A 20,431-nucleotide genomic window follows, 5' to 3' on the forward strand; every position below is an offset into this window, starting at 1 on the left:
TAGTTTTGTCTAACTTACAAATGTGGTTCTTCACAAATTTAATTAAATCACCAAAATACTCCATGAGCAATTCATCCTGTAAACCAGCAAAGGTCAAGAAAGTCAAAAGCTATCCATGGGTGTAAATTCAGTCGATCCATTTCCATTTGAGAAAAGAGACATTATAAATCTGCTGTCTTTAGCTTGATAAGGAAACTAACGGCCTAACCATATTCATCTGCCATCTGCTAAGCTGGCGACAAAATTTAAATAATTTGGCATATGATATGCAACCTTCTATAACATTGATCGGAACTTAGCGGGCAGGCAGTAACTTCACAGTTACCACCGATACATCAAAAGCAAAAGTCATGAAGACACTGAGATTAGTTCTATGCCACATTATGTGCATGACCTTTTGATGACACTATTAATTTGATTTTGCAGAATTTTATTTGAGTGTATCATAAAGGCTACAATCAGCCATTTAGTGATTGACACTGAAATCATGTCTAAATGAGATCCCACTGTAGTTCAGACTCCAGCCAAGTTCCACTGTAGTTCACTAAAATCATGTCTAAATGAGATCCCACCAGAAGTCAAGAAATGCTCTAACATTTAATCTCGCACCGCGGTTGGCATGGGGTGATAGGACATTTTACCACAAATGACACCAGGTTACTTTCCAGCTTCTCTTCAAAATATCTTCGCAGTTCTTTTGCTTCTTCACCAGCTTCCTGAAATAAATAGGCATGGTAAACCCAAATAGGCTGAAAGGAGCACAATATGAATAGTTATTTGCATGAAAGCACAAACCTAACCTTCAGGATAGAGATGGCCATGTCACAATTATTCAAAAGAAACAGGTGTTTCAGTTTCTGAGTTGCAAACTTTTCGGCAAATCTAACAAGTAGATCATCAACAGCTAACCGCAACCTTTTCAAGCTCATATCAAGCTACATAAATGATATTAGATATACTATAAGAAAAACATTAAGACAAATCAGGGTATTTACTGACAACAAAGCTATTGGGAGAAAAACAGACACTGGCAAGATGATATTGCTAAAGCAGGAACAGAAATGCTGCTTTCCCTTAAAGACGTCTTCCATGGTATAAAATTGATTTTATTGGAACGAAATGCATGTACTTAAGTACATCATATGCACCAACAATCATGAGAAGTCCATGAAATATATATATATATATTGAATGACGCTACTTAGTTAATCCAAAATTCAATAGAACGGGACACAAGTGCATGATTAAATAAGTGCAAATAGGTGATCGGGGCCATTGACTACAAACATACTGTAGAATATAGATATAGCGCTTTCCAATAAAAATCGAAACATTTCTTTGTTTAGAAACACAGCAGATTTGCATTCAAAAATGAAATAAGCTAATGCTAGCAGAATCTGATGCTGGCTATTTATGTAACTGAACTAACCTGACCATCTCCACATTCAGCATTAAGTTGAATAAGAGATGCTGTGAACTCCATGTAGCACCTTACAATGTGGTGTGGATGGGTCCCATCCACCCATAACATTTTCGCATCACATTGGTACAAGCTTTGAATATACATGTCAAACACTGTCTTGAAACGTGGCCAGAGATAGATCAGAGCCTGAAGAGAAAAGGACAGGGATGCAATTTATTAAGAACAGAGTTAACGGGGCATTCAGAATAAATTGATGCCTCATCACAAACCTTATCCAAATATGTATCTAGACAAGGAAGCCGCCTGTTGGACATAACCAGCTGAAATGACAAAATAAGGGGAAAACAATTTTTGTTATCTTATTTTGCAAACATTTGACGGAGGTATGACACAGTAGATTAACAGGCAAAATCTATTGCATTGAGAAGAACCAACCTGCAACAGAAGCACCACTGATGTAGTTTTTAAAGCACCTAAATTTGTGCTATTATAGCTAGGACGTCTGTTGTTATTGTGTCTTACTTGAAATAACTACTTTCGCTCTGGCGTATAGATCTATATTAAATTCTGAAGGATAGCAGAATAGTATACCTCGTTAAAAGTTAAATGTCTCAACTTTGACAAAAGTTGGTTTCATATCACCAAAGAAAGCAAAGTTCATATTCCTGGTAAGAATGATAATGCTGAAATTACTACCAGTTATGCATTTATTTATGAGTGTCTAGGTCGTACTTGAGTATTATTTTTTTCTTAGCCATGAGATCTCCATGATCCCCTATTAATTCCAGGTTTAAAGGAAAATTATGTGGATGGAAATTCAAGTACTCTCAACTCTCAAGGTGAAAAAACACTCAAGTACCTATTAGCACCCTTTATTTACATATAATGTAGTCATCGATTTTTCTGTTATCTTTAGATTGAATAGTGTTGGGGGTTGTCTGGACTCCAGGTTTTGTGTTGACCAAATTTTCATATGTGAGGGCATTGCTTCGTGCCCCCACCAATGTCATCTAAGAATTGGGTGTCTGATAGTTCGTATGGAAAAACAAATGTAAGGGTTCTGTTATTTCTTTAATTGATTCCAAAGTGGTTCGCTTTAGCGAAAATAGTTCTGAACAAATAATGAAATATGAAAATGTGGATGTTGCCAGGCATACATCATCATTAAACCGAGTATACATGTGGCTTGCCTTGTGCTATTGGACGTATGTGATTGGTCAGTTTATTTTGTTTTACTCACTCGTTGTCCGTATTGTGCGGGAAGAAAAAACGGAGACATAAGTTCAGTTTTCCTCCCCAGGACCCCAGCAAAGGGAAAATAGCAAAATACCTTCCTACCTGGTGCTTTTTAGTTATGCAGATCATGAGCATCAGGCATATTGCATCATGACTATTTGCAAGAGTAAGCTTCATGTTTTCATCAATTACTGCAACAGGTCCTGAAAATTACAAGGATAAAGAAGGTTGTGAGGTTTTGCCACATCATCTGAAGCATATGCCTTATGCATTATGATGCTCCACATTAAATTTGGGCTGTATATGAAACTAGAATATGAGAACCAAATATAGCTTAAACTGGTCAATGAAGGAGGTAATATCATTTCTGTAGCTAGTTTAATTAACTTCATGCTTGTGTGTGGTCAAAATAAATGCAAATGCACGTATTAGAACTTTATTCTACACCCACAAAGGTGCAGTAGTCTGACTCCTTTAGTACAGTAATTTGTTTCTCTCGTTGTCAGGATATAGTTATAGTTGACGTATATCTCTTCTATGTTGCCTGATACTTGATAACCAAACTCTATTCGGCGGGTCCATGGAGGTACACAAGGATACATGTATGCCCAAGTATCCCCTTTATTGTTTTTCAAGTAAAAAAGGGGTACACCATGAATGCTTCTACGGTTCTACCCAAAACATCTCAAATCACACCCGAAAAGGATGCATGTATGCCCAAGTATCCCCTTTCTTGATGGGTACACCATGAATGCTTCTATCTAAAACATCTCAAATCACACCCTAAAAGGAATAGCCATCCAGCTGAGCAGCTCCATTCCTTGCATGTTCCAACCCGAGCCCGATGCAAAGGAAAAGGACGGCAATGGCACTGTGTTTGACACCAACCCACCGGACACCAGTGACTGATTCTCCAAACCATCATCACAGTTATTGCTGCCTGCATCCAACATGGTTCTCTTGATTTTCACGTGTTTACGGTTAAAAATGTTCCGTTGTTAAGTTGATGGGCTTACTTGCATCTACCTCGCAAGTTATGGACTTCTAGCAAAATCTACTCTTCACATTGTACTAACTCATTTTTGTAAAAAAACACTTCCAGGGCTTCTTTGGTTCAAAAGATTTCTGAAGGAATTTTGGAGGATTCTAATCCTTGGGAATTTTTCCTATGTGGGTAGTTTGATTCGTAGGATTGCAAACCATAGGAATTTTTCCTTAGGATTCATTTGCACTAGCTTTCACAGGAAAATTTTCATCCACTCCAACTTCTTTGAAAGAATCCTCCGTTTTCCCTGTGCACAATCAAACATACTCACGATCCTGTAGTATTGAAGATGGCATACCACTCTATTCCTACGTTTTTCCTATTCCCGCGTTTTGGAACTGCGAATCAAAGAGGCCCTCAGTATATTGACAAGTCATTAGTGGGAACAAGAATGCTACAGCGAGGCGGCACAGGAAGGGGGCCATTTGAAGATATTTACTTGGGGATTAATTGGGAAATTGGGAGAATAGAAGTTCGAAAGGTTAGAGAAGAGCTATTCTAAGGGTTGCAGAATAGGGTTGTATATGTGCAAATAAATCTATAATAGATACTACTTCAATAAACTGGTACCTAATATAATTATGAGAAAACTACACCTAAGAGTAAGAAAAACAAATTATGTCCAAAACAAACAAACAAATAACAACAAAGCCTTTAGTCCCAAACAAGTTGGGGCAGGCTAGAGGTGAAACCCATAAGATCTCGCAACCAACTCATGGTTCTGGCACATGGATAGCAAGCTTCCACGCACCCCTGTCCATGGCTAGTTCTCTGGTGATACTCCAGTCCTTCAGATCCCTCTTTACGGACTCCTCCCATGTCAAGTTCGGTCTACCCCGACCTCTCTTGACATTATCGACACGCTTTAGCCGTTTGCTATGCACTGGCGCTTCTGGAGGCCTGCACTGAATATGCCCAAACCATCTCAGACGATGCTGGAAAAACTTCTCTTCAATCGGCGCTGCCCTAACTCTATCCCATATATCATCATTCCGGACTCGGTCCTTCCTTGTGTGGCCACACATCCATCTCAACATGTGCATCTCCACCACACCTAATTGTTGAACATGTCGCCTTTTAGTCGGCCAACACCCAGCGCCATACAACATTGCAGGTCCAACCGCCGTCCTATAGAACTTGCCTTTTAGCTTTTGTGGCACTCTCTTGTCACAGAGAATGCCAGAAGCTTGGTGCCACTTCATCCATCCGGCTTTGCACATCTCCATCGATATCCCCATCCTTCTGCAGCATAGACCCCAAATATATAAAGGTGTCCTTCTGAGGCACCATCTGCCCACCAAGGCTAACCTCCTCCTTGTGCCTAGTAGTACTGAAACCACACCTCGTGTACTCGGTTTTAGTTCTACTAAGTCTAAAACCTTTCGATTCCAAAGTTTGTCTCCATAGCTCTAACTTCCTATTGACCCCCGTCCGACTATCATCGACTAGCACCACATCATCCGCAAAGAGCATACGCCAGGGGATATCTCCTTGCATATACCTTGTGACCTCATCCATCACCAGAGCGAAAAGATAAGGGCTCAAAGCTGACCCCTGGTGCAGTCCTATTTTAGTCGGGAAGTCATCAGTGTCGCTATCACTTGTTCCAACACTTGTCACAACATTATCGTACATGTCCTTGATGAGGGTAATGTACTTTGCTTGGACTTTGTGTTTCTCCAAGGCCCACCACATGACATTCCGCGGTATCTTATCATAGGCCTTCTCCAAGTCAATGAACACCATATGCAGGTCCTTCTTTTGCTCCATGTATCTCTCCATAAGTTGTCGTACCAAGCAAATGACTTCCATGGTTGACCTCCTAGGCATGAAACCAAATTAATTTATTGTTTGAATCATTACTTCCATTAAAAGATAAATGATATTTTTTTTGGTAGAACATTAGATCTTTTATGACTTTAATATCACACGTCTACTATTCTAGCATTTAGATTTGATTTATTTATAAATATTATACACGTATTTGATATATGCTATAGTTATATGATTATTTTAGAATTTAGGGCCCCATGTTTCGTTTCGTCCCAGGGGCCGAATTCCTGGAGATAACCCTGACACTGAGTATTGAATTATCCTCAGTGTTGCATGTGCCAGCTTTTCCCGTGAACTTAGTGTCCTTGAGTGCTTTGGTTGACCAAATAGATTGCCGAATAATTCTTGACAAGGTTGTGTTCTTCATCCGGGAGAGATCGACGGGCAGGAGTCTTGAGACTGGAACAAGGCGTAGGGGGTTGTGGTACATGGACCACAACATGCCGGACCAGGAGGGAATGCACATGCTAGCTGCAGTTGCTGAGGATAAGGAGACTACAGCCTTTATCCATTACTGTAGGATGGGACATGTGTCTTTTGACAAAATGTACCAAGTATTTCCTGATGTAATGAGTGGTGTGGACAAGAGCAGGCCGAAATGTGATGCGTGTGTTTGTTAAACATACCAGAAACTCATATGTGAGTAAGGGGGTCAGGAGCATATCTCCTTTTGTGTTAATCCACTCTGATGTATGGACCTGTCCAGTGCTATCTGTCGGTGGTATGAAGTACTTTGTTACATTCATTGCTTGCCATTCTCGGATGACTTGGGTCTATCTTCTAAAACATAAAAATGTAGTGTTTCAGTGTTTCAAAGTTTTTTATGCACTTGTTCAGACTCAATTTAATGTGAAAATTCAAGCACTCGGATCTAACAATGACATCGAGTATGTTAACAAGGCCATTGGCGCCTTCATGTTAGACAAGGGCATCCTACATCAAACATCTTGTCTGGACACACCTCCGCAGAATGGGATGGCAGAGAGGAAAAGTCGCCACCTGCTAGAGGTGGCCCGGGCACTGATGTTTACCATGAATGTGCCCAAGTTCCTGTGGAGCGAAGTTGTCATGATGGGCACCCTCTTGATCAACCGCACGCCATCCCGGGTGAGATATGAAATCACCGTGTGAGTTGGTTTTCGCAGAAAATAAATTTCCAGTTCTACCCAAGGTGTTCGGTTGCACTTATCTTGTTTGTGATCATAGGCCATCAGTCAACAAGCTAGACCCTCGGGCAGTCAAGTGCATCTTTATTAGGTATTCTTCAGGACAAAGAGGGTACAAATGCTGGAGTCCGTCTGAGAGGCGGACATTTGTGAGCATGGATGTTACATTCCGTGAATCGGAACCTTTTTATGGTGAGAAAACTAATCTAAGTGTCTTGCTTGAAGAACTTGACCAATGTCTCCAACCGGAAATTGGTCAAGAGGGGGAGAGTAGTAGCACACAAATGCAGATGATGCATCAGTCACCTCTAGCAATAGGCGGCCAAATAGTAACTCCTGTGGCTCCTGTGATAGAAGCATCGACTTCCACCGGTGATGTGCAGATTGGCACACCGGCACCGGCTCAGATCCCTAGTGTGCCAAGGTGGACATCAGAACAAGAGGAGCAGCTAAAGGTGTATTCACGGAAGCGTGCGCCGGCTAAGATCCGTACTGTGCCAAAGTGGATAGCAAAGCAAGAGGAGTAGCTAAAGGTGTATTCACGAAAGCGAGGTGAGGGTGTTGCATATCAGGGGAGCAACTAGATCGGCCACTGATGGAACAACAAGGTAGTACTGATGTGATTTCCATCTCCTCCGATGGGGATCAGCCTGAAGGGTCAGTGGCCTTAAGGAGAACTACTCGAGCACCAACAGGGATACCAGAGAAAAGGTATGGATTTGATGCCAATGATATTCGAAATTATGTTTCCTATGAAGCATTATCTCCAGCCCACGAAGCATTTGTTGCTTCTCTTTAGTCTGTGTCAATTCGGACTAACTGGAATAAGGCAAAGGAGGACTCAAAGTGGCGGGTGGAAGAGCTGGAGGCTTTGTGTAAGAACAAGACATGGGTACTATTACTAACACCCCTTCCAGCAGGAAAGAAGGCAGTCAGCTGCAAGTGTGGAAGAAGGCAGTCAGCACAAACAGATACGTGAAGCAGAATGCAGAAGGAAAGTTTGGAAGGTACAAAGCAAGGCTTGTGGTGAGGGTGTATAGACAGACATACGGCACTGACTATGATGAGACCTTTGCTCTAGTAGCAAAGATGAACACTGAGGATTCTGATCTCTTGTGCAGCAAATTTCAAGTGGCCTTTACACCAACTCGATGTGAAGAATGCCTTCTTTCATGGGAATTTGCAGGAGGAGGTATACATGGAGATTCCACCTGGGTTCTCGATTTCTGAGACTGTTGGCAAGGTATGCAGGCTAAAGAAAGCTTTTTACGAACTGAAGCAGTCTCCAAGTGCTTGGTTTGATAAGTTTAGCCGGGTTGTGTGTGAAATGGGGTATGGACACTCTAAAGGGAAAATGACCATCCTTGCAGTTTATGTTGATGATATCATTATCACCGGCGAAGATGACATAGAGATAGCGAGGTTAAAGGGGTGTCTGAGTAAGGCATTTAAAGTTAAAGATCTTGGTCGACTCAAGTACTTCCTTGGTATAGAAGTGGCAAGGTCTAGAAAAGGAATAGGTCTTTCTCAAAGAAAGTATAACCTGGGCCTCCTCTGTGATGTTGGCATGTTGGGTTGTCGAGCTGCTTCAACCACAATTGATCAAAACCATAAATTGACTGCCCAATCAGGTGATCTGGTGGATAAAGAAAAATATCAGCGATTGGTGGGAAGATTGTTATACTTGTGTTATACACGACCAGACATTGCATTTGCAATAAGTGTTGTGAACAGATATATGCATGAACCTAAAAGTGACCATCTCGAGGCAGCATATAGAATCCTGAGATACTTGAAGGGTTCTCCTGGGAAAAGACTGATATACAAGAGTCATGGACATCTTGTCGTGGATGGTTATTATGATGCTGATTGGGCTAGCTGCCTAAATGACAGGAGATCAACTTCAGGCCATTGTGTTTCTGTAGGAGGAAATCTAGTGTCTTGGAGAAGCAAGAAACAACCTGTTGTTTCCAAATCAACTGCAGAGGCTGAATAAAGAGCCATGTCTCAGGGATTGAGTGAGTTGTTATGGACAATAAATCTATTAGAAGAGTTAATGATATTGAAGACCAGTTGTATGAATGTATGGTGCGACAACAAGTCGGCAATTAACATAGCAAGCAACCCAGTTCAACATGATAGAACCAGACATGTGGAGATTGACAGATTCTTTATCAAAGAAAAACTGGATGCTGGGATTATCAAGATAAGAGTATGTGAGTTCACAACAACAAATTGCAGATTACTTGACTAAAGGACTGGGAACTAGAAAATGCAGTTCAGCGTGTGACAAGATGGGAATGACATATATCTATCCCCTCTTGAGGGGGGTGTTGTAAGTGTGGCCCATGTGGCCCAGGCCCATCCGTGACTGACCTAAAGGGGATGTGTTCATCCCTGTTATCCCCGAGCGCTGCAATACGAGAGAAAGCATGTGCTGCTGCTGCTGGTACGTCTCTCTCTCATCCCTACATATAGTAACCATTGTGTGTTGCGAAGGTATTTACAGGATGTTCAATATTGGCATAAACATATATAGCCACTAAAAAGAGGAAACATGAGGCAAATAAGTAAAAAAGAAAACAAAAGACTGCACCTTCAAAAACTCGATAAAACATCGACTCATCGCGAAAGAATGCTTTGATAAAAATATACCTGAAAATTTTGTTTTACAGGAACCATCAGCACCATTATTGTACTCAGATTAAATAGATGGATATTCACGTACTCAGAGCTAGCAGTGTCCATCAGAAGCTTTTGTAGGCTCCTAAAAATAACTTCATATGGGTATTTCAAGGAATTAGCTTCAGATATACAAGGTACCAAGCCAGGCTGATCAATCTCCTGCAAAGTGAGGTAACAATATGGCCATGAATCTGCTGCAAATACAAAACAAATGTGCAATTCTGAATACTCAACTACACCCTCTGTTCCTAAATATAAGATGTTTCGGCAGTTCAATTTAAACTGCTAAACCGTCTTATATTGAGAAACAGGGGTAGTAGTTAACAATAATTATGTATGTACCTTCAAAATGTTTGATCGTTCACCTAAAGAAAACATGAAACGATGATTTCTCAGTTGCTCTCTCCCCCTTGGTATAAGGTCTACGACATTGGCGTCATATCCAATCACATCAGTGGATACACCAATATCTAGCTTCAAACTCTCCAATGCTTCTAAGTACACACGAAAATCTTCACTCAGCACCTATTGGAGGGGGGGCAAGGTAATGAGCATGTATGGCCAAATCAGTAAAGAATAAACAAAGTTAAAATTTTAAGCAACATATACAGCACAGTAGCTGATATAGCACAATTCTGGTGACAGATCACCATAGATTCCACAAAGCAAGACAACAAAACACACCATGAAGCTTCCATAGATAGCAATTGTCAAAATATTCACATATCATATTATGAAATCATGATCGTGCTTTTATGAGTGAACAATGAACATCAAATGGTGGTCTATAATTTAAGAACCAAGAATCTTATTACGTCCAATGTGTAATGTGGGCACAGTTGCATTTATACTGTGACCATGGCGAACAAGATAAGAGACCATACAAGTAGACATATCATCATTGCACTATGTGAGTTCAGGTGGCTATTTAGAAGGAACAATGTATCGACATCACAGCAGATAGTCATTGTATTAGTAGGTTACGTGACAATGTAATTCAGATGTCTGAAAAAGACAATTCGATTGACACCATATAGAGAAAAAAGGTAAGAGGCAAGTCAAGGACAAGGAAAGGATGAGAGGAATCGATGAATGTTGATGCCAAATGAAAGGAAGCATAGTCCATATTGCCAGATTCGCGACTACATGCAGTTCTGAGCATGCAAATTTCCATCTGAATGTTGATATTTCACTAAATTAAAATCCATTCATCAAAAGACAGACAATCAAAAGCAAGCGGAGCCTCAGCCTACTGCCATCTATTTCTACCAGAATTCCAACCATGAGGCCTGTCATATTTCATCACCAGCCAAAAGTCATCTGTTCAACATGTATGTTGATCTCCCAGTACCTAATAGCTCAGGCATGACACAAGTGATAAGTCTTGAAAACTCTCTTCATACTCAGCCAATCATGTAGTCATGGACAGACATGGGAAAACATATTTTCTCTCAAAAAAGAAGTGGAAATAATTTCACACAGATTTACCTTGTTCATTTTATCAACATATGCTGCACAGACATCATTATATTTCTCGATTCCATGCTCTTTAAGAAAGAGAACAAGATGCCTGAGAGAACCATGCAAGCAATAATCAGCTCCTGTAGGAAATTATCAGAATGCTTACGGTATCTTGCATATGCAACAGTGACATGACTAATTGAAATAAAGCAAATGATGATGTCATGTTGTCTTGTTTTGTTCATTCGTGCAACGACAGGACTAAAGAGGCTAAATTAACTGAAAAAATATACTCCTTCCGTCCGGAATTACTTGTCGCAAACATGGATGTATCTAGACATATTTTTAGTTCGAGATACATCCATTTTTGCAACAAGTAACTCGGGACGGAGGGAGTATATCACATAAAATAATGGTAGAAATTGGCTTCCAACTTCTAAATTTTATGAACTTCATCATAGCAAGTGGCTGTTTGTTCTGCGTTTCTTGTTGTCTTTAGTTATTCCAACCTCAAATGGTTTTCCTTACCCCTATCCACTTAGTTGGAAAATCAAGCATGAACTGACTAAGAAAAACAAAAATGCATACAGCTTTCAGGCGGATATAGTCTAACGTGAATGAGAAGAGTATAGGTACGATTCTTCATACAACCAGGAACATGAGATCTAATACCATGAAGATAACTATTGGGTAGAGAAGACAGAACGGCTAGATATTCCATAGAAATTTAATTTTCCACCATGTATACCTATACTTCTGAAGCAAATTTTGTTGAAGTATCTGGATATTAGTTCCAGGCTTTCTCATGGAAGAGAATATCCCAATGACATAGGCGGACACCTGAAAAAGTAAACAGTGGAAAATAAATGGTAAGCATCACACCAGTAGTAAATATTTTACAGTAATTAACGGAGGCAAGCAAAATGTAAGAACACAAACAGATTTCTGTTAACTTGAAAACCAGGGCATAAAGCAATCGTTAATCTATATGAGTGCATTCTTAGGTAACCTTTGATAGTGCCTTTTTCCGAAGCCTTTCCAGTTCTTGCTTAATATCTTTCAGAGCTTTTGATGCATTAAGCAATGGATCAACTTGAGCAAATCTTAACTTTTTGCTCAACATGTTTAGACTTTTGATATAATCATCATTTACCTGCCAAAAGAAACTGGAATAGCAAGTCATTGAACTTATTATATTCATGCATCAGCAAATATGTGATTTAGGAAAACAAAAGGAGAATGATGTTTCTTTGAAAAAGAGAAACATCTTAAATTCCATTTATTGGGTGGCTTGCTGGTTCCAGTATGCTACTAGATTCATGATGTTTTCTTTGAAAAGGAAAAACATCTGAAGGTCTATGTTGTTTTCTTTGGAAAAGGGCCAACACCACATCTATAGAAAGCTTAAACAGCGTCGTACAGATGTTCAACAGAACTTTTAGTGCGTAAAGAAAGCATTGGAATTGCCAACTTAGGCACAGTTTGTGGTTGCTCAAATATGATGTGCTGAATTTCTTTATATATAATCTGCTGTAGAAGAATAGGCACGGAAGCAGGAAAGGGTGGTTGGCTAACCAATACAACAACAACGAAGCCTTTAGTCCCAAACAAGTTGGGGTAGGCTAGAGGTGAAACCCATAAGATCTCGCGACCAACTCATGGTTCTGGCACATGGATAGCAAGCTTCCACGTACCCCTGTCCATAGCTAGTTCTTTGGTGATACTCCAGTCCTTAAGATCTCTCTTTACGGACTCGTCCCATGTCAAATTCGGTCTATCCCGACCTCTCTTGACATTACCCGCACGCTTTACCGTTTAAATTGCCAACGTTTCCTACTTTTGTGCCTATTTTTCTACAGCAGATTATAGAGTAAGTTCAGCGCAACACAGTTCAGCTGCCACAATCGAACCTTAAAATACTACTACACAGAAAACCAGGTAATGTTGGCCAACAATTACGAAAAGGCTGCAACTAAAAAGCATTAACCAAAACATACATAAGAACAACTGCTAATTCCTTCAAAAGGATACGAGCATACCAGGGTTCAATTTTGTAATGAAAATATGTGCATATTGGATAGGTTGTGTTGGAGCTACAGAGCCAAGTTGGACACTCAGGGAGAATCAGGAAATAACAGGATTCGGATAGTCCAGAAATACTAAGAAAGAGTGTACCAGGTGGTAGGGAAATATATTAGGGAGCCCAGTTGTACTAGGACAGATCTAATGAATTGAGTCATGTGTAGGAAATGTCAAGACCAAAGCATCCAGCATATGAGAATGCTCATATTCTTTTGACGCAAGCAGTAAGAAATAAATCTCTGTACACTATCATTTGATCCTCTAGTTCACTCATCCCAACAGTGTGTACCTAACCCCCCCCCCCCCCCCCCCCCTGCAACCTTGCTGTCTAGCCGTATTCACTGCAGTAAGAAACAATGTATGTTTGTTGATCCACGAGACCACAACTTTCTTTCTGCACAGCTTGGCATTCATTACTCATCTAAACGGGACAAAATAGATGAGCAAACAACAACAACAATAAAGCCTTTAGTCTCAACTAAGTTGGGGTAAGCTAGAGCTGAAACCCATAAGTATCTCGCAACCAACTCATGGTTCTGGCACATGGATAGCAAGCTTCCACGCACCCCTGTCCATGGCTAGTTCTTTGGTGATACTCCGGTCCTTCAGATCTCTCTTTACGGACTACTCCCATGTCAAGTTCAGTCTACCCCGACCTCTCTTGACATTATCTAACGCTTTAGCCGTCCGCTATGCACTGGAGCTTCTGGAGGCCTGCACTGAATATGCCCAATCCATCTCAGACGATGTTTGACAAGCTTCTCTTCAATCGGTGCTACCCCGACTCTATCACGTATATCATCATTCCGGACCCAGTCCTTCCTTGTGTGGCCACACATCCATCTCAACATGTGCATCTCCGCCACACCTAATTGTTGAACATGTCGCCTTTTAGTAGGCCAACACTCGGCGCCATACAACATTGCGGGCCGAATCGCCGTCCTATACCTACCTTATAGCTTTTGTGGCACTCTCTTGTCATAGAGAACGCCAGAAGCTTAGCGCCACTTCATCCATCCAGCTTTGATTTGATGGTTCACATCTTCATCGATATCCCCATCCTTCTGCAACATCAACCCCAAATATCGAAAGGTGCCCTTCTGAGGCACCACCTACCCATCAAGGCTAACCTCCTCCTCGTGCCTAGTAGCACTGAAACCGCACCTCATGTACTCGGTTTTAGTTCCACTAAGTCTAAAACCTTCCGATTCCATATGAGCAAACCAAAACAAAAATCCATATGAATATCAATAATTTGATAGAAACTGAGAACAGGATAAGAATAAGATATACTGGATCGTCCTATTTATTCTTGAGGACCAGACTTTCCTGGTACTTCGCATTTATTGAGGACTAGGCTCGGTGCGTAACCGAGATTAATATCCTAGTATTCATACTTAAAAGGCCATATGCATCCCTAGTTGGTGCAGAGGCCGGGGAAGTGAAATTCTCACCCAATTTTAGGCATCCGATGAAAACGGCATTTTTTCCTCCCCACCCCCCACCCCCCCATGCGGCGGCGCCGCGCCGCATCGGGGTAACCCCGCCGGCCGCCTCCAGCGACCCTCACCTCTCGCCGCCGACGCCGAGGGCATCGCAAGCTAACCCTGCGGGCCGCAGCGGCGGCGGCAGCAATCCTCCTCGGCCCGTGATTGGATCTGTGTGGCGGCGTTCTACTCCGGTCGGATCAAGGGCGGTGGCGCAGGCCAGCGGCGACTAGGGTCGGTGTGCTGGAGCCGGTGGCGGCGGCTAGGGCGCCCGTTCTGGGCCCAGATGGGCTTCAACGGGCCGCTCCACATGCTGTCGTGCATCTTCGCTGATCCGGCGACGTCAAGCGGCTTCTGGGCTGGACCTGCAACACGAGGACATCGGGGGATCTGGCCCTGGGCGCGGCGGTGGTGGCCATCTCCTTCGCCGGAGGTGGTCGGCCTGACGCTGGATGGGCAAATCTCGAGATCCGTCATCTAGCTCCGGCTGCGAGTCGGGAAGACATAGTTGCCGGTGAAAGCCGAGCCGATGGCAGGCGATGGCGGCGTTCTGTGTCGTTACCTTGATGAAGGCATCGTCGTGTAACTACTGCCGACCCACTCGTGCTGCTCTGGGGGAAACCCTAGGATCTGATCTTCCAGATCAAACGATGGCGGCACTGCGGTGTCGTTTTCTCTCTTGGGAGCATCGTTTGTGGAGCAGCGCTGGAAGACAGAGGCAGGAGGTGGAGCGGCTTCGTCTTGCACGGAGCTTTCGGTGGAGATGTCAAGTCATGCCTGGCCGATAGGTGCTACGCTGTGTCATGCCTGGTCGGCAGGTGCTACGCACGACAGATCTTCCAGAATCTTCGCGTCTGGATGGACGAGCGCGGGGAGGTGGCACCCTTGGGCGCCGTGGTGGCGTCGACGGATGGACGGACTGGCAAGGATGATGCGGATCTCTCTCCTGAAGACGGGTCAGCGGTTCGATGAAGATGGCGGCGTCTAGAATATATACATGTGGTGTACGCTTTAGGTCTGCTGCACCGGCTGTTGGTTCCGATACGTTATGTGGATGGATCGGCAACGACACCGGATTTAAATATGGGGAGTGAGAGCACTCCACATTATCGAGTTTTGTAGGTGTGAGCGGTGGCTTCGGGTGGCTTGATGTATGTTCTTGTTAGACCTTTGTTGAATAATAAATAAAGATGGTCGTATGCATCGATAGATGCATTGGCCGGGGGTCTCAACCTCCTTTTCCAAAAAAAATACTGGATCGTCCTAACTATTGAAGATGATAGTGATGGCCTCCTCCACTCCTCTCCTCTCCCGCGACCGCGCCGCCCCCGCGGGCGGCCGGCCGCGCCCAGCCTTCTCCTCCGCGCGCCTCTCCCTCCCCCTTCCTCTCTGCCGCCGTCGCCGGCGCCCGCTGCGGGCCTGGCCCGGGCGACGCTGGTGGCGGCGGCCCCCTAGCTTTTCCCCTCTCGGGTGTCCGCCGGCGCGGGACGGGGCGACCCCGGGCGGTGCTTCTAGGCGGCAGCGGTCCAGCGCGGCGGCGGGGGCTCCTGGCGCGAGCGGGGGCGGACTTCTGGACGGCGGAGTCGCTGTTGGCGGCGGGGCGACGCGGCGGCGCGGTCTGGCGGCGCCCGCTCGGCCCAGATCTGGGCCCTTTGGGCTCTGGGCCTGGGCAGGCCGGCGGCGGGGTGGGTCTGCTTCGTGGCTTCCGGGAGGCGGGGGAGAGGCGATGAGCGGCAGGGTGCTGGTGGCGCCATCGCCGGCTTGCTGCAGCGTGGCAGCAGGGCTTAGCGGGCCCGTGTTAGGCCTGGCCGGGCCAGGGGTGGCCTGGCATGCCCTGCTGCCGCGTCCGGACGGCTACCGCGACGGTGCCGGAGGCTCTGGCCTCCCGCACGATGGCGGTGGAGGTGGTTCCCTCCCGTTCGGCTTCGGTGCTGCTTCTCCCTCCGCGGGGCGCTTCTCTCCGGTCCTCTTGGCCTCGTGTTGGTGTTCGCAATGAGGCGGCGTGGGTGACGGCGCAACCGTGATGGCACATGGTGGTGGGCGGCGGTATGGCTGGTCGGCTCCGGTCCGTTGGGCGGTGGGGATTGGAGTATGGGAGAAATCCTTGCCGGTCTTCGGCCCCGATGCGGTGACACCTGCGGGTGCCACCATTCCTTCTTGGAGGGTGTCGGTGATATCCATCCCCCACCTCCCTCCGCGTGCCGGGGAAACCCTAGGACATGTCCGGGCAGCAGCGTCGTCGGCGTCGCTTTCCTTCTTGGAGGTGCTGTTTTGTACGCGGTGGTCCGGAGCCTCGGGTTGTAGTGGTTTGTCTCTGGTGGGCGTAGCGGTGGCGGGTCATCCACGCTCTGTCGAGCTGCCGTTGTTGGCATTTGCTTCTTCTTCTTTTCTTTTGGGCTTGTTGTGCTATTCGCCCCAGCGATCCTGTATCGGTGTTGGTTGCTTTGGAATACAAAGCGGGGGGAAACCCTTTTTCGGTATAGTGATGGCCTAGTGGGGTGGTGCTGAACTGAGCATTTAGAAATCACTGTTTTTAGTGCACTTCGCCCTTGAACAATCATGTCTAAGTAAAACGACAAATATTAGACAGCACATTAACATACAGAGTAAATAGTACAGCAACTGTTTATCACATGCACTGATGCACACATATACTTTCATCTACATGTGTTGATGTGCATGAAGAGAAAACATTGAAGTCACTGGCTCATAGCTACTAAAACCGTCAAGACTTGCAGTGTGGAACAGAAGAACTCAAAAGTAACCTACTCCCTCCGCGTCCCATAATGTAAGATGTTTTCTTACACTAGTGTAGTGTCAAAAAACGTCTTACATTATAGGACGGAGAGTATCATACTGGAAAACCCCCGCATCAAATTGCAAAGTTGTTGTTAGATGCTTACCTCTCCATCAATTATAGCATTCACCAAACCAGGAGGAGCGACAATTTCTTCGACAAATGCTGCAAGCTTTGTCTCAGCCAACTGTACAGCATAAGCTCCCGTATCAGCCCATTAATATTTACTGAACCACTAAAGTAAACATTATGAGTACATCAAATATGCTACTGCTGCCAATTAATATTTTACCATTCAATTTTGTATCACGCGAAAACTAAACCTCCAAGTAACTCTTGTTACTCGTAAAGTATTTTGTTAAAGTGAAGAATTTATGTACCTATATGTGATTATCGCAGAGTCTCAGTAAAAGCCTAACAGGATTGTCCTTACCTTCCGGTTCTTCAGCCTCACACCCAAGTCCAAGGATTTCTCGTGGAGACTTCTAAGTTCCGAGCTTAAAGAACGAATGTGAACCTGACATGCAACAACACGTAATTTCAATAATATGATTATGGTCACAAGCTGGTTGTGTGGGAAGCTGGCAGCTACTGTTGGACATCTATTTGCAAATTGTATCACAAAACTAAAAGTTTTAGGGAGCACACACTTCCCCGTCAGGTATGGCCACCCAAGCCTCACCAACCCTCTCCATTTCAGGTCAACTTTGTTGATGCAAGGATTCCTCCCCCTCCAGACGCTGTTGCAAGCCAACACCTGTGGTGAGGGCAAGGATGTCGGTGTTAAGCTTCATGCACTAGCCAACGCAACCAAAAGTCCGAACTGATGGAAAGGGCTAGGCAATTCACATATACACTTCAACACCGGCCTATACGTGGACATAGAGGGGGCAACAGCAATTTTTTGGATAAACTGCGAAAGCCAGGACTTGAACTCAAGACCTTAGGCCCTGATACCAAGTTAAGCTTCATGCACTAGCCAACGCAACCAAAAGTCCGAACTGATGGAAAGGGTTAGGCAATCCACATATACACTTCAACAGTCGGATCAGGGGCAGTGCTGACAGATGGCAACAGTTATTGTGTGATACTCGCCTTGCCTAGCGCTGCCTCACTAGTCCCACATCCATAACAAGCACTCTCACTTTCTCAGGCTTTCAAACTTCAGTGCTCTGTGAGCTTACGACGGTTATGGTCTAATTGATCGGCTAGTAGTATGGCAATGACACCCCATTTGTCCTGCATTGTCCGATCAAGTACCAACCCAAAGCCAGGTTAACAGGATTCCCCACATCTAGTCTTCTTCCACTAGTGATTGCTCGTTCAGAGTTCAGCGATCTCTGCTCCCAACTCCAGAGGCACTGAAAGAGTGGCAACTAGATGGCAAAGAGTGCATGAAAGCCGGTAAGCCTCGTATAATGGCAAAGGACCATGAAAGAATGAACTTCTCAGATCCCACAAATATGGTAGGCGACGCAACCACAACCATTTGCTGCAATATATAAGTGGGAGTGATGGCAAGAAGGTTCATTAGAATGGGCAATCATATGCCTAACACTGGATTAGCGAGTTCTAGATGCACTCCCTCCCCTTGGACCTCCTCTTTATCTATCATTGTTTTCCCTTTTCCTCTCTTTACCATGAGGCATTGAATGAGTGGCAACCAGACCGCAGAAGGCTTGGTTGTAAGTCGTGCAGCGTGGCAAGGCCACGGACCAGCAATCTAAAAGGCATGACGGACAATGATAACCACAATTGTTGAGCATCAATCAATATACTGAGCCAATGTATTGCCAATCAGACACCATGTGACAGCATGGGTTCAAAGCATGATGAATCATGGGCAGAAAAATGAATCTGAGACTGCATTGATATTCATATTGTACTATGCATTCTTCTCTATCTCTCATATTTCTTCATTTGTACCCCCTACCCCACCCATGCACACACACACTCAATCCTTGTAGTACTGAATTGCAACACTGGGCCTGCCCTACCTAAGCAACATAGAGTTCAGGTGGGCAGTGGGCTACTTTGACACGTAAAAGGTCTCGTGTATGACAAAATAAATTCTGACAGCCTATAAGTTTAATACTACAACAACAACAACAAAGCCTTTAGTCCCAAACAAGTTGGGGTAGGCTAGAGGTAACTGTAATACCCATAAGATCTCGCGACTAACTCATGGTTCTGGCACATGGATAGCAGCAAGTTTCCACGCACCCCTGTCTATGGCTAGTTCTTTGGTGATACTCCAGTCCTTCAGATCTCTCTTTACGGACTCCTCGCATGTCAAGTTCGGTCTACCCCGACCTCTTTTGACATTATCCGCACGCTTTAGCCGTCCGTTATGCACTGGAGCTTCTGGAGGCCTACGCTGAATATGCCCAAACCATCTCAGACGATGTTGGACAAGCTTCTCTTCAATCGGTGCTACCCCAACTCTTTCTCGTATCTCATCATTCTAGACTCGGTCCTTCCTTGTGTAGCCACACATCCATCTCAACATGCGCATCTCCGCCACACCTAACTGTTGAACATGTCGCCTTTTAGTCGGCCAACACTCAGCGCCATACAACATTGCGGGTCGAATCGTCGTCCTATAGAACTTGCCTTTTAGCTTTTGTGGCACTCTTTTGTCATAGAGAATGCCAGAAGCTTGGCGCCACTTCATCCATCCGGCTTTGATTCGATGGTTCACATCTTCATCGATATCCCCATCCTTCTACAGCATTGACCCCAAATATCGAAAGGTGTCCTTCTGAGGCACCACCTGCCCATCAAGGCCAACCTCCACCTCCTCGTGTCTAATAGTACTGAAACCGCACCTCATGTACTCGGTTTTAGTTCTACTAAGTCTAAAACCTTTCGAGGAGGTGCTGCTGTCCGGGCAGAGAAGTCGCCGAGCCAGACCTGGGCTGGGGACATCCACCGCCGCCACCTCACGCGGGCACGCCCCGCCGCACCCCGACGTGCAGCCGCCCACACCCCCGCCGACGAGCCACGCCGCCCTGCAGAGCCGCGCACCTCCGCCCGGTGTTGCTATCCCGCGCCAGCCCACCGCGAGGAAGGGGAAGGAGCCCCGCCGCCACCGACGCCGGCCGGGCAAAGCCCGGCGGTGTGTGCCGGCGGCGGCGAGGGAGGGGAAGGGGAGTGAGGGAGGTAGGGAGTGGAGGCGCTAGGGTTCGCCTCCCCACTCGCCGGAGCGGGCGAGAC

At 44.9% G+C, this 20,431-nt stretch overlaps 1 protein-coding gene and 1 pseudogene across 27 annotated transcripts in view; both read right to left on the reverse strand.

Annotated features, from left to right (window-relative positions):
* LOC109772937 (vacuolar protein sorting-associated protein 52 A) overlaps window positions 1-20,431 on the reverse strand; it is a 28,334-nt gene that overhangs the window by 702 nt on the left and 7,201 nt on the right. For 3 of the 27 annotated variants that reach the window (XM_073511543.1, XM_073511547.1, XM_073511544.1), the window contains 15 exons: window positions 17,649-17,732; window positions 17,322-17,402; window positions 11,859-12,015; window positions 11,598-11,689; window positions 10,877-10,958; window positions 9,731-9,913; window positions 9,432-9,547; window positions 9,300-9,358; window positions 8,247-8,339; window positions 2,762-2,862; window positions 1,693-1,743; window positions 1,430-1,609; window positions 801-935; window positions 642-716; window positions 19-76 (listed from right to left, as the gene is read on the reverse strand). In XM_073511543.1, the coding sequence (XP_073367644.1) occupies window positions 19-76; window positions 642-716; window positions 801-935; window positions 1,430-1,609; window positions 1,693-1,743; window positions 2,762-2,862; window positions 8,247-8,339; window positions 9,300-9,358; window positions 9,432-9,547; window positions 9,731-9,913; window positions 10,877-10,958; window positions 11,598-11,689; window positions 11,859-12,015; window positions 17,322-17,329 (1,390 nt within the window). In that variant the 5' untranslated portion in view covers window positions 17,330-17,402; window positions 17,649-17,732. Of the gene's footprint in view, window positions 1-18; window positions 77-595; window positions 717-795; window positions 936-1,429; window positions 1,610-1,692; window positions 1,744-2,761; window positions 2,863-8,246; window positions 8,340-9,299; window positions 9,359-9,431; window positions 9,548-9,730; window positions 9,914-10,876; window positions 10,959-11,597; window positions 11,690-11,858; window positions 12,016-17,321; window positions 17,403-17,648; window positions 17,733-17,865; window positions 17,973-20,431 lie in introns of those variants that run through there. The other 24 variants (XM_073511495.1, XM_073511527.1, XM_073511475.1 and 21 more) reach the window with 14 other exon arrangements.
* Window positions 19,265-20,387, reverse strand: LOC141042681 (uncharacterized; annotated as a pseudogene).

Source organism: Aegilops tauschii, chromosome 1 (genome assembly GCF_002575655.3).
Source record: "Aegilops tauschii subsp. strangulata cultivar AL8/78 chromosome 1, Aet v6.0, whole genome shotgun sequence".
Lineage (NCBI taxonomy): Eukaryota > Viridiplantae > Streptophyta > Magnoliopsida > Poales > Poaceae > Aegilops > Aegilops tauschii.